The 15,651-nt window shown below is 28.9% G+C and overlaps 1 protein-coding gene across 1 annotated transcript in view; it reads left to right on the top strand.

The window, feature by feature from the left end:
• Positions 1-12,581, top strand: part of LOC123302479 (MLX-interacting protein) — a 55,696-nt gene extending 43,115 nt beyond the window's left edge. Inside the window, exons 8-15 of the mRNA XM_044885414.1 lie at positions 622-1,052; positions 6,523-6,736; positions 8,994-9,217; positions 10,160-10,426; positions 10,494-10,621; positions 10,839-10,962; positions 11,471-11,600; positions 11,715-12,581. Of these exons, the coding sequence (XP_044741349.1) occupies positions 622-1,052; positions 6,523-6,736; positions 8,994-9,217; positions 10,160-10,426; positions 10,494-10,621; positions 10,839-10,962; positions 11,471-11,600; positions 11,715-11,854 (1,658 nt within the window). The 3' untranslated portion in view covers positions 11,855-12,581. The remainder of the gene's footprint in view (positions 1-621; positions 1,053-6,522; positions 6,737-8,993; positions 9,218-10,159; positions 10,427-10,493; positions 10,622-10,838; positions 10,963-11,470; positions 11,601-11,714) is intronic.
• Positions 12,582-15,651: the final 3,070 nt, after the last annotated feature.

Here is a 15,651-nt window from a genome sequence, read left to right on the forward strand (position 1 = left end):
TACAGGGGTGGCTAATCTTTATGCATCAACGTGCCATTTTTTTCTAAAGAAATGTTTAATGAGGCCATAGACGTGCCTATGACAATTTTGTCAACGAAATTGACTTTTATGCTATGCGTAAACAAACTATTTGTCATTAGTTATAGTAGTCCACGATGTAACTACATTGACAAACGAGCGCGCGTTTGTTCCTAATAAAATACTTCATAGTAAACTTTGTGATCGGTGGCGTGCTCAAAATATTGTGTCGCGGTGCATCAATGATACGCATACCATTAGTTCGACATCCCTGACCTAATATATTCAGCAGAAATGGAATGCAAAAATTTATCTTTACTTCCCTGGAAATCACAGAGAGAAACTTTAAATTACTAAGTTGTCCTTCATAATAAAAAAAGATAACTTATTGACAACTCTAAAAGAAACTACTAACCAATTTTAATCTGAAAATGAAATTAACGTTTTTAATATTAAGAAAATGAGTATAATGAAAATTGATTTCATTGACACGTGGTATATAAAACGCTGATGGTACGCTAACTCCATTCTAGCCACTTGTTTGATTATTGAACTGCTTCTTAATATTTTATAATGCTATTTGATGTTTTATAATCCATACAGGTAATACAACAGTGAATATTCGACAACAGACAACAACAAATAACAATAATAATAGACCATCAAGATTACAAAGTGAGCCATTCAAGATGCCACAAACGTCACAGAGTTTAATGAGTGGTGGTGGAGTTCTGCCATCAACAACGCATCAAACGAATCAACATCATGTAATTAATCAACAACCTAAACAATCACTTACAAACATACGTACGAATCAACAGCAGCAACAGCAACAGCAACAAGTTGTTAAATTTCAAACGTCAAATAATAATTTTAAAGTTCCAACATTGCCACCTGTGAATCAACAACAAAGTTGGTCACCTCCACCTTCTCAACAAGTACCACAAACAATGCAACAACAACAGCAACAAACACCTCAAGCGTATTCGCAACCTGTACAATTAATTCAAGTGTCCGATCTAAATATATTACAGGTTTGTTTCTTCTGCTTGTCATATTATTTTATTTTAGTTCTTAAGGTAATTCTAACCCAGCAGTCCAGTCGTTACTTTACCTCTACACATACTGTCTCAACACATATACTAGAAACGAATACACATAGTATATATACAGTCAAACCTGGATAAACGAGAGTTCAAGGGAGCACAATCTCATTCTCGCTTATAGAGGTTTCTCACTAACCCGAGTTTCTCGCTAATGCAGGTACATGGGTAGCGTTTATCTCTTATAGAGGTACGCAGCAATAACAATTCTTTTATGCATGTATGTATTTTTATTGTAGATATAGTTCCTCCTAAATAATATAAATAAATAAAGCTCGACTGTCTCTTATAGAGGTATTGATAAGTAGCAGTTTCACTTACGGAAGTTCATGAGGGAAAAACGGCTCTCTCTTACAGAGGTTTATGTTTCTCGCTAATAGAGATTTTGGGAGCTTAAAATGACGGGTCCTGGCTATTACTCTCACTTATAGAGTTTTCTCACTTATCCAGTTCTCACTTACCCAGGTTTGACTGTATATATATATCGAATATATATATATAACGAATTTAGAGAATTATTTTTAATAGAGGGGAGTATGTGTGTATTCGTCCTAGTATATATATATATATATATATATATATATATATACTAGGACGAATACACACATACTCCCCTCTATTAAAAAAAAAAAGAGTGTGTGTACTTATGTACACGCGTTAGAAGTTATACTTCTTTGGCGTATGAAAAAAATTTAAAATAACTCAAATGCAGTAGTAATCGACAATAAATATTAAAATCAATCAAAAAGATTTTGTTAAAGATTTGTCAAGTAATCTGTAATATAAATTAAAAAGAGATGATTAAAATTATTCGATTCGATTCACAAAATGATAAAATATTATTATCTAAAGTAATAAATAATAAATAATAAATAATTAAATTTTATTATTATTTGATTATTTGTTAGAAAAATAATAAGTTCTTTAGAAATATATCTATATATTATACTTACAAAATTAACCTCTAATATTTGAAAACACTGTAACTATACACTGTACTGTAACTATATTCAGTGTTGATATATTTTTTTATTATTTCAATTCTGTGGCTAACTTCATCATGTCGTTCGTGCGCGCGCAGCTCACAAATTCACTCTCATCCAAACGCGCCAAAAGAAGTATAACTTCAATAATTCTCTAAATTCGAAATATAATATTCTTCCAAATAAAAGTTGTTTGTCAAAAGGATAAGTCTCCTTCACAGTCAGGATTCGAAAATATCCGATATTTAGTATAAATATCAAAATATCGAATATTTATTATATATATCCGATATATATCAAAAGTTTGATATGTACATTTATAGGTTATATTTATAGAATAAACAGTTATATTCTATAAATACAAAAGTTATTTAATGTTTCTTAAATACTCAATAATGAAGTAAAATCATTTCTGCACTTTATCAATTACTTTCTTTGTAAAAAAATAATAGAAAAAAACGCAAAAAAACTTACTCTTTCGTAACGAATATTTTCTGATACGACTGACGCCATTAATGTCGGCAGAAGTGTTACCATTTATGGATTAAAAGTTACTATTAGGGAGTATGTTTTAACTCTACTCCAACGCCATTTACATTCTGGAAGTAGAAATACAGTAACAAACGCCAATAATTACTTAATATAAAATTTTTAAATTTTTTTTTTTGTATTGATATATATCATAAATAATCATTTGATATATATCGGAAATATATCCTCAAACAATGCCTTCACCAGAAAAAATTAAAAAGATTTTCATGTTCCCACGTTTATCCCGTGCTACGTGTGTTAAAAATGCCGTTTTTAATGTTATTATCTCATGTTAAGCGTGGTAATTTTAACAGTGTGTGTATTAGGCTTTTAATTACTTATATTCAAAGATTTCCTAAAATTTTGTTTGCGTGACCCAACTACCTTAATATGGCATCATAAAACATTCAGACTTGGTTACTTTCAGCAGCTAATCAAAACAAGGGACGGTAAGGAAGCGAACAATATTTGTTATAGCATCTATAATCGAGTTGGCTTTTTCTTGAAATTCAAGTTCCTTTAAATTGAGGAAATTTTGCAATTGTACCAGAGTGATTGCTACCAAGAGTCAAAATATAATTTTTCATAAACTAAAAATTGCAAAATTGCGTGCAACATTTCTTATTTGCAGTCATTTCTGAAAGACTCGATGAAAAAAAATTCCCCTGAAGTATCGAAGGTACTCTTATTCTAACAAGGTGTAAATATACTTAAACGTTTTCTATATAAACAAAACTTGAAATTATAATTGCTGACATTCTTACTGCTTTTTTACTCTTTACTTTAGCGTACTTTTACGTAATGTTTCATATAAGTTTTGTATGTAATTTCAATAAATCTGAAATATGAACCAGAATGCCAGCAAATAGTGTTGAATGCTATCAAATATGTATTTTTGAAGAAAATAATATCTGCCATACAATTTTTCACGTCATTTTTAAAACGAAATAAGCCTTTTTAATGCGTATTCTTAGTTTTGGAAATTTTGTTTGTCTAATTTTAACATAAATTTCAACAATTTTATGACTTAAAATTTATCCAATATTTTATCTTAAAGATTGCAAACTAACAACAACCCAGCAAAATTATTTTAATTTACCCTTGAAAAAGCTATAAAATTTTTAGATAGAACTTTTTAATCTTATTTGCAGATTATTAAATTTTTATACTTATGTAAGTCATTGACTTTTGACTTTCTAAAATTGATAATAACAAATGAAAACAAGCAAAATCATTTTTAAATATTGATTCGTAATATATTTATAATAAAGATCGATTCAGATTCTACTTTCCGTTTCCGTTACATTAATTTATCTTCCCATTTACATGAACTATTATTTGATAAAAATAATGAATTAATCGAAAAAAATTTTGAAATCTCAATGGTTCATATCAGAACGTTTTTTTTTCCAAATTGCTTATACCTTTAAAGACAAAAATCGTTTTAATATATTCATATTCATACGAATATTAATTATAATTAAATGAATATTATTAATATTATATTTATATGACTTCCTAAATACATTATTTTTATATTTAAATCTTTGTTATTTAGAAGAAATAGTTTAAATGTTTAGGAATAACAATATTTAAAATTCGAAAAAATTTCATATTATCTCATTGGCTGGATAATAAGTTTTATAGTATAATAATCTATGGTTTGGTATTTGTGAAATTCTATTAACATGCAAAAAAAAAAACAAAATTATAAAATAATTTATTATTAATTAATTAATACTTCTTACGTTTAGAATACTTCTTTGCTTCAGTTTACATCAAGTGACATATTTATATCATATTTTACATATTCCATACATTATTTTATTAATATTAAAAATTTATTTTTGAATCGAAAAGATTTGAATTTCACCACAAAAATTAGAGAGGGGCCAACTACCTAACCCGCCCCCGAGGTACGACCCTGAATTATATCTCTTGGCCTTGTTCAATTGAACTTTAAATATTCATAAATGACAAGCGAATTTCTTTGTTATTATTTACATATTTATTTAGGAATTATTTACAAATAGTTATTTATTTATTATTTAGAATATTTCCCTTTAATTTCCCACTAGGGGTTGAAATGGGAAAATGAGGTATTCATAATTATTTTGTTTAATACGAATGTTATTATGTGAGTAGATTTTAAATTTATATCTAGAAACTATTTAATAAATAGTTGAAACTTAGAAAAATTGCTTTCTTGTAAATGACAAAGTTTATTATAATATAAAAACTGAGCACATTCGAAATACAACCTTAGTCATCTCTAAATAGGCACTTAGTAATTGTTGACCTGTTAACTTCGTTTCACCTACAATTTGTATGATTTTAACTTTTAATCAGCGAGTATTAATCTTACCTGCAGCTTCCAAATCATTAATGCATATTAGTATAATGGCTTTGCCGCCGACTAAACTCCTTATGTTGGCAATTAGACGGCTTTCGGCTCAAGAGCTCGATGCGCTGGTATGCAGCTCCAATTCATAAATGGCTATGCTATGCTTGATTCCGCTTAGCTCGTCCGCTAACACCAACTTTAATTCCTTCTCTTGGTCAACTAGACGTCCTTCGGCTCCGGACCTCAGTACCTCGCATGCAGCTCTAATCCGCCCGTTAAACACATGTTTACTTCCATCTCTTGGTCAATTAGACGGTCTTCTGCCTGGCTTGGCCTTCAAATTCCAATTTTTAAAAACATTTTAGCAAATGTAAATATATACAAAAATTTTTTTTCTGCTATTTCAGGCGAAAATAAATCTAACAAATTAAAATCGATCCAGCTGTTCTATAGTTATACATGGTCTAACTAACCTAACTTTGTTTTATATATTATGATTAAATATGATGTTTTTAATAGAGTCTACCGCGAGTGATCATAATACATCACTAATCCCTAATTTTAGCTATTAATTTACTTATAAGCATCTGATTTTAGCTCATTTCTGCTTGAATATATTTCTTAACTTATCAATCGCCGAAAAATTATTTTTATAAACAGAAAAATATTTTTAAAAGGATTAAAAATATTCCAAATTTGCTTTGTATTTAATATTTTTTTGTATATAGTACAAACTGTACTAAGTCAAACAGCCTCACATTTTGAGTTACTTAATATTTGTAAAATTTCCTTACTGAAATTGAAGTTAGATTGAGATACTCTTTTTAGGAAACATTCGATTATAAGGCGGCTATACGTCTCGTCGTGTCATTATTAAGATTTTGATTATTATAAATGTTAAAACGAACTAATGATAGTGCGATAAAATTATCATAGTCTTTATACCAAAATTACTCCTTTTTAAATTAAAATGACTTTGTCAAAAAATTATCAAAACATCCGAGCAAATTTGAACCATTGGAACCATTATTTGATCTGCTCGATACTATTATCATCTTTTAAAAGAAACTTTTATTGAAAACAATGTTTTTATAGTAAATCAATTGGTATTCCTTATCTGTTCAATATTAATTGTTATGTTGGACATTAATTTCAAGTTAGAAGCTCCACATTGGCAAAATAGAAACCAGCATAGCATGATATAATCAGCGGCTAAAAAGACTGTTCATGTTAAGTTAAAATATTTTATTTTATTTAATTATAAAATTGCATAATGTAACATTTAGCCCTGTTCCTAAATACAATCCATAATGTGGCTACCCCACTTCGATTTGTCTTTGTCGTTCCTATATATTTAGCATAAGAATAACAAAGATAAAACCATAATGGGCAGCATGATGGCATGTATTTAGATACAGACACGATTAATTTGAATTAATTCATTTTGTAGCCATTCTGAGCCCTGATCATCTTTTTTTTATCACTCCCATGCACTAAGTTTATTCGATAAATATATTAGTAATTTTAATGTTTTTTTCAACAGAATAATCAACAAATAAAAACAACTGGAGCAGGAAATGCAACTTTATCACCGATGTCGAATGTTAACAAATACACATCAATAAAACAAAGAGGTAGAGTTAGAAGTCTATCTGTGGGACCCAGACAACCTCCACCACCACTTAAATCTTCTGCTAGTGATCCAGCCCTTTTATCAAACACTAATAGTGTCTTATTAGCTCATCTTCTTACAAACAGTTCGTATAATCTTTCTTACTAACGTTATTTATCATCTTCTTTATTTTTATGTATGTTCTTCAGTCGCCAAGTTTACTTCCTGATGAGGGGATGAAATACAAATCGAAAATTGTTACACAAATTATTTAACTTTATACATTTTTTCAATTTTATACTTTTTCAAATACCCAGAGACAGACAAATTGTGTACGTCTTACATGATGTCCAGAAATAATCGCACACGAACACTACAATGAACAGGAAAAAAATTTAAACAAAAATTGATTCAATGCGGCAATGTGATATTACTTAAAATATTTTATCTTAATTAATATCTCCTGATTGGATATTGGATCAAATCACATTTGATTTTTTTTTTGTATTTAAACAAAAATTGATTCAATGCGGCAATGTGATATTACTTAAAATATTTTATCTTAATTAATATCTCCTGATTGGATATTGGATCAAATCACATTTGATTTTTCTACTTAGAATTTTTTTCTGTTCGGAAATTTGTTTGAATTCAAACTAAAAAATCATAGTATTTTTTTTGTTATAAATCAAATTATCATAAGAAAACCTTTGCTCAAATCGTTTTATGGAGCAGTGGAGCAGTAAATTTGTTACATATTCCAAATAAAAAATCTTACTGCCCTTTTCATAAACCATTAAATTTTCGTCAATTTGGCGACTGAGAGAGTAATGTAAAATTTTGTTGTTGAATGGTTGAGAGGAAATTTTATCAGTTTACCTTTTACTGCTGAATTTGCAACTTAAACGAAAATACGTTTCATAATTATTTTCATTTTTATTTCCACTATGCAATAATACAAAGCGAGATTTAGAAACCTAACGATTTCTTTAAATTAAATAAAACCCAATGTAGTTGTATCTATATCATTCTACTATAAATATTTTATCCCTATACCTGATTCTTCATCTCTAAAAGATCATTTGATTTACTAAAAGGATTTTTTTAATCTTCGAAATGTTTATCCAAAAAAATGTTTTATAATTCAATAATTTAACTATCGAAATGGCCGTTGATTAAATGTTAGATATAAAAAATTCACTTATCGCTTAAAATTATCATGAAATGAACTTAAGGTCACATTAAACATGACCTAAGCTAACAATATCTTTTGAACACGTGTTGAATAAATTAATGATTTATGTGGTTGAAAAAGGTTGAAACCTATCTGTACTTAAAAGAAGTGAATTCCTGCGAATTCATTAAATGAGTTCGAATTCATAAAGTTAAATGATATTGATTAAATATTACTTTTATAAAAAGCTTGATTTTGGGAGATATCAGAAAAACCACTCACCCAATTATGATTCATTGTGAGTGAATGAACCCGATTTTAATTTCTTTTTGAGTCAAAATTATCTTATATAGGTACCCAATTGTATCAAATTCTGAAACAATAATTTTTTCGTGATTTTCTCGATTTTGCCAATGGAAGCCCCTTGAGAACATTGCAGAAAAATCGGTGAAATTCTTTTATCTTTAATTTGGATAAAAATCATATTTTAAAGTATTAAAAAATTGGATCAATTCGATGATTACGAGAATAGATTTTCAGTTATAAACCCTCATGTATGAGGGACGATATCCCACAGTAAATTCTTTAATCAGTACTTTAGGAAATTTGCGTTTAGTCCATTAACGCGATTTTAGTTATTTTTTGATCAAAATTACTCTATATACAACGCTTCAAAAATTCTTTGGTTTATTTTTCGATTTCTCAAAGAATTTGTCTCCGATTTAGATCAAAATCGGATGTTTGATTATTGAAATATATGTAAAAACTTAAGACGGTAATTTTAAAATGTATTATGTATGTCTCCGTAATATTGTAATTTTCGTCAGATTGTAAACTAATTAGTAAAATTGTAAATTTTAGTTGTGATGAAAAGGTCCAAAAACCACTCCGCGTAAAACATAACGCAATGAGTTGATTATCAATAGGTATTGAGTTAGCTTTAGTTGGAGTGGTTTTTTGTTTAGTTTACAATCTGACGGAATTTACAATATTACGTTGGCATATATAATACATCTTGGGCGGCTCAAGCTGAAAGGGCCAGATGAAACTACCTGTAACATACGAGCGTATTCTCATTAACTGTATATTAAATTGGCGACAGACAATAGAATAATCATATCTATATTTATATTTTCTAATTCATATTCAAATTTCTTCAAAACCATTCACTTCAGATTGAATAATAAAAAAAAATTACTATTGTATATTTAAAAATTTTATTTTTTAGATACTCAAACTGTTTATAATTTCAATAGCAGCACAAATACAAATGAGAAATCAAATTTATTACAATCTGGAAGTGTTGTTACATCAAATATTAAAAATAATTCAAGTAATATTCCGATATTATCAGTGCCTTCACAACCATCGACAACGACAACTTTACTCATATCAACGCCTGTTCAATTGCCTTTAGAAGTACAATCACCATTATCATTACCACAAAATCAAGTGAGTATATAAAAATCAGTTAATTCAGCCTCTTTTTAGCATCGTAGCAGTAATAGGTACCAAAGTAGTAAATTATTAGTGAATCAAATAGTGGATAACTTATAGCTAGAAAACCCATTAATACTTCTTTATTAATCCAGAACCATCTGAATATTAAAAGTTAATAATATACCAAAAAAACTGTAAGAATTCGTGTCAAATAAAAATTTTGACTTAAGCAGATTAAATAAATATAAAAGCATGCTCTTCAGATTAAACGGGCACACTGAGTGATGATTTTCTTTAAAGGCCACTGTAATTAACATAAAGACCGCTTCGCATAACTAGATAGAAGTAAAAATGGAGAAAATTTAACAAGATTTTTAATTAATATAATTTATAGTAAATTTATATATATAATTTTTAGTTAATAATCAGGTGTGACATCTATATGTGAAAATATCAATTTTTTTAAATCAGAGCCCTTAGATCGCCCAAATCATGTGAGATTTAACACAGTTTTTTAATTTGGACTTTTTTTAAATCTAAAGCTTGTATCAACAAACCCGCAGCCACATACGCCTTGGAGGGAGGAAATTTAAAGCTGTATTAACAAAATTAAACCACATTTATGCAAAATGATCAAATAAAATTTCGGCAAAACAGTTTGTGCCTGCAATGTGTGCCAGCAAAGCCTCGGAGTTTTATCCAATTGGCTATAAATAAATTCGATTGGCTTTATTATTTTATTCCATATATAACCCTATAATTTAGAACTTTTAATTAAAAACCTGTGATTTCTATCAAAAAACGTAATTGCGTAATCTTGCGTAATTTTGGGATATCCTATGTAAAAGGAACATGAGGCTTTCAAATTAATAAAAAACTATTATTCGATAAATTTGATTATTTTGAAATTTTGAAAATAGTTTGTAACTTTTGCATTTACAATTTTTTTTCTAGATAATATTAAATTCAATAGGATCAAATACAAATTTAACAACAAACAGTCCAAAATCTGTAACAAATGAATCACCATTATCACCTTTATCACCTGCTGAATCATTAGGTTCACCAAGTATGCGAAATGCAGATCGTAGCCCGGGGCCACGTGACAGTCGACGTGTTGTACATATTCATGCTGAACAAAAACGACGTTATAATATTAAGAATGGTTTTGATACATTACATTCGCTTATACCACAATTAAGTCAAAATCCAAACGCTAAGGTAATTTTCTTAGATATGCGGTAAATTTTTTTGTGGAACTATTTCTCAAATTTATGTGTTATTTTAGTTAAGCAAAGCAGCCATGTTACAAAAAGGTGCAGAATATATTCGTCAATTAAAAGCGGAACGGAGTCAATTAAAAGAAGAAATGGATAATTTACGGCAACAAATTGAATGTTTAAATACATCCATCAGGTAATGAGCTAAAATCTATATAGAGCCGAAACAGAAAGACATTATGCCCATAAACCAAAATTGACAAGAGAAATAGGAGATACTAGTATCCAAGAAGGTTTTTAACTCGCATAAAGTAGCTCGAATTTTACAGATTTCATATGGAAAATACTTATTTTACTTAAAGTTAAAAGTTAAGTAAATATAAATTTAATGTATTATTTATTATTTCTTCTAGCAACTGCCAATCAATGTTACCAGCGACTGGTGCGCCTGTATCACGACAACGCGCGAGTAAAATGCGTGAAATGTTTGATGAATATGTAAGAAATCGAACTGAAGAAAATTGGAAATTTTGGATTGTATCCTTTTTATCATAATTATAAAGTATTTTATTAGTTTAGATAATTTTTATCAACTCTTATTATGTAAAAAGTTTTCGACGATTTTTAGTATGTTCTAAAATACATAACTTTCGTTTGAGTTCCGTGTCGAAATGTTTAAAAAATGGCATGTTACAAAATGACGATAGAAAGCAAAACATGAATGTAACCTCATTAATTTAAAAAATATTTAAAGTCCTTATAATGAGTCCTTTCATTTGATACTCATGTTATATATCTGGAAAAAATTGTTATTTCTTCTCTTTAAATAATGAATTGTCATCTGACGTCATTTTTGCTCGGACACGTGAAAGACAACACTTCCTTTGCAGTTGGATAAAAATTAAAAGCTTTTTATAAACTTGGATTGATTTCAACACAACTCGAGTTAAAAAATACATAACTTTTGATTCCGACATAATAGGTAGTTCTCATTGTATATATTAATAAATTTGAATTTTTACTTTTCCTTAATAGAAAAATATAGTTCAGTTTTTTATTTGAGCCACTGTTATCTTCATTTAACAGCTCAGTATCTACATCAAGTCTGGATGATTTGTATCGTTCAACGTTATTATGGATTGAACAACATTGCTCGTTGGTGGATTTGCGACCAGGTAATTAATTATATATGTAGAAATTAACTCCTTCGTATAAATTAACTCCTCAACAAGAACTTCTCGTAAAATATTTGCTAACGAAATTAAATATAATCTTTTTGTTATTAATAGCTGTACTTAACAATTTGCGTGTATTAAGTACAAAAACGGATATATTATCAGATCCATCAAAATTACCAGACGAAGCTCGACAAGCTGCAGCTGCAACAAAAAATTTAAGAATATCAAGTCATCATCATCATAGTCAGTAGCATTATTTTATATGCTACATCATTTAAAAATCAAGAGAAAGTTCAATTATACATAAAAAATGATATCAATCAATTTCTTCATAGTAGGGCGCTTTATCATAAAAATGCGAACACACTGAATACAAGCACCAAATTTTTAGTAGATACTTGTCAGGAGCTAGGCTTTTAATTTGTGATAGGGTAGAAAAATGATATTGAATTGGTCACATTATCCATAAAAATGTAAAAATATTCTTGACGCGATAACAAAATTTGAAAGTTAAATTAAAATTGATTAAAAACGAAGAAGTTAAAAGCATACAAATACTGTTGCCCGTCTCTTTCTTGCAAAATAGACTTTTAATTGATTACAATCTCTATGGCAATACTCAACAATGTTGTCACTCTTTAAGTATCCTCCTATTTGTTTAGTTATTACTTTATTCTGGAATAAAAAATTTCTGGTTCTGTAACACTCTGTACTTGATAATATATTATATTTCAAAAAGGCCGCTATAAAATCCATGATAAGCAACAGAAGAGTTGGATCCTAATCCTACCAAAAATTAAAAGTGTAGTACTCGAATAGCAGCTGATTAAAATTTGGCAGTTGTATTCTCAGTATGTCCACAAAAAAATGAAATTCGATAATAAGGTGTCCACTATCATCTATCATCGTATGTTTGTGATAAAAAATAAAGAAATAATATATAATTTATGTGCTTCCAAAATATATTAATATCCTATACTGCACAATAAATTTTATGAACAAAATAAATAAATAGTGTACAATGTTTTAAAATAACGTGCAATATTAATAAAATAAAGTTGTATATTTTTGTAAAAAAAAAAAAACCATAAAGAAATACCAGAATTGTAATATTAATTATCGTGTTTTTATTTGAAATTTTTTTAAAATTACTCTACTACTTCTAAGTGTCATTAGTTTTTTATTGTCATAAAATAAAGATATATAAGTTATGAAAAATCTGACTTAGTCATCATTCATATATTTTAATCCAGAATCTACTAGCTACCATAATTCTGTGAGAAAGGAATTGTTAATGTAAGTAAGTGCGCTAAGAAGTAATTTCAACCAGAATGTCTGATTATCACTTGATTAAGACGTCAATAAAATATCGGTAATTTTTAAATTCCCAGTGTATAGGGGAGTTATTGTAATGGGTCCGATCATAAAAATCGCGTCCGATAAATTTTCAACATATTTTAAAATTTCTAAGTAGAAATAGCATCACAACATAATTAGGAAAAGAAGTATTGCAATAAGATGCGAAAAGAAGGCAATGAAATATTACTATAAAATTGTATCTTTCAGTTAGTGCATGGAGCATAATGTCAAATAACTTTAAAGACGTCATTGTTTTACGGAAAAAAATTTGTATGCTGATTTTTAATACGATACTGTACAAAATTAAAAAAAGCAACTATCAGTATACCGAGGCCATACTCGTCAGCTGTTGCATTCAAACAGGTTTTAGATTCTCCCATCTAGTTTCTCTGTTACCTATATCCTTCAAAGCATCAGCTGAAAGTCTTTCCGCCGAGATACTATTAGCTGACATACATTTTTCCATAAGTACATATAAGCTATTATCAGGTAAATATTCTACCGTCGCTCACTTCCCCCTATCCTCTCCACGGAACCACAGCTAACTGGTTGCAAACCACCAATTATCGCTTGAGAGGAAATGTAAACCTCTCACTGGCTTCCGGTCCAGTATATATCATAAACTAAATATATGCTTTTTCATTAAATATACGCCGATATACGATGTCTCTTACACTTCTACCTACTTTTTGAAAATATTAAATTTTAATGACAAAAATTGCTGTGTCAAAAATTCAAAGTGCCTCAAATTACGTCAGTCAAATTCTACACTAAAATCGCAAAACGCGATGTAAAGCTGCTTTTTTGCTATGTTATATGGAACCCTTAGGGATGTGTGATGTTTTGTAAGCAAAAAAAGTTTTGCTCCAAATTTTTGGACTTTTTTCAGTTTTTCACGTATTACGCAGGTAGCACAACTTTTTTTGCTTGCAAAACGTAGTTTCACACTTCCCTAAGGGGTCCAAATAACATACAAAAAAATAGCTAAGCAGTATTTTCTAGAAAAGTTTTTTTTCGTTTTTTTTTTTTTTTCAAAAATTTTTCTTACGAGTAGTTGAAGCTACCTACTTTTCATTTCTTTACCTTTTATATTTTTGGAGAAAATAGACACCATAATTTTTCCCTAGTTTGCCCCCGAGAAAAAAATGATGTTTACCAAAAATTGTTTCAAACAAAAGTTGTTAATTTTTTTATAAGGAACATTTTTTACATTTAAACTATTGTTATATATCTCTAATGGTTTAAGATGGTACGAGCGCCAAGGCAAGTTTAAACTTGTGGTTGAAATTATTTGTACCTTATTTTCAATTTCGATGATGAATTTTGTTATAACTTCATGAATGTAGACGAAAATAAGAATGGAATTTTTCGATATCTGCCTTGGTTTTCGAAATATCGGAAGCTAAATTGGGTTGGCTTTAATTGTTTCAAAAATATGTTTTCAAAATTATAGTGGCAACAGGTGGCAACTAATATCAAAAGCTCATAGTTTTTGAATCAAACTGCAAAAATGAAAAAAAAATCAGAAAATTTTGGAGTTTTTCATGGATGACGCAGGTAGCACAATCTTTTTTTGCTTGCAAAACGGAGTTTCACACTCCCCTAAGGTAAAGTAATATAAAAGAAGGGTATTCTAATCCTGCAATGCATGATAGGAAATGTGTCGAGCGTTTGACATATTTACTGTCAACTGAAGTACTTACGCTAACTCCCATAATAATAATAAATATTTTTATTATATTTTATAGGTATCTAAAGTATTCTTAATACTGAGAACAAGTAAATTAGTAATATCATTTAAAAAATGATATTTGGTTGTTATAATATTATTGCAAAAATCTAAACAATTTATTTGCGAACAGTTTTTGTAGAAGCACGCATGAATGCACTTCGAGAACTAAAAACAACAAGATTTTGGTACTCTGGTCGCACCGTTATATCTTTTGCAAGAATGTGAAGCCATAAGGAAATTAATTCCCCATTCCTCAAATGGCATTCAGGAAAGAAATGTGAGTGTTTAACAGTTTCTTGAATACTTCTTGTTAAAAGCTCATGAACATTCTGCAGATGCAATAATGATTATTCACAACTACTGAAAACTTGGTATACTGCTTCACTAGGATGTTTTAAGTGTCCACGATTTATTGCATCTGTCCAAATGCAAGCATCAGCTTGCATTTTATAAAGGTACTGGGGAAGTAATTGCTCTTTCATACCCTTCGCAATCAGAGGACGAAACGACAGAAAGTTAGGGTTCATAGATTTTTCTCGTGCCATATCCTCGAATACACGTTTATCAATCTAATGTTAATTTTTTTAGTTGCTAATTAATTATTAAAAAATATATTAATTTTTATGGGAGTTGGTATGGAAGTACTTTAGTTGACAGTCAGTTATTATGCTGTACCCACTCGTGGCGGCGCAGCCACATGAATGGTTAAAATACCTAGTGTTTATATATTACCTTACCCTAAGGAGTTCAAATAACATATCAAAAAAGTAGCTCTACATCGCGTTTACTGATTTTATTTTTTTTTTTTTTTTTTTTTTTTGTAACATTTTACTGCCTTAAATATATTTACATTATATTTATATTTTGGAGTTTGACCCACTTCCCGGTTTCCACTTGGGTTGAAATTTTGCATGAGTATATATATGGGATGACAATGCATATTTATAAGGTAAGCAT

The sequence above is a fragment of the Chrysoperla carnea genome, chromosome 1 (assembly GCF_905475395.1).
Source record: "Chrysoperla carnea chromosome 1, inChrCarn1.1, whole genome shotgun sequence".
Classification (NCBI taxonomy): domain Eukaryota; kingdom Metazoa; phylum Arthropoda; class Insecta; order Neuroptera; family Chrysopidae; genus Chrysoperla; species Chrysoperla carnea.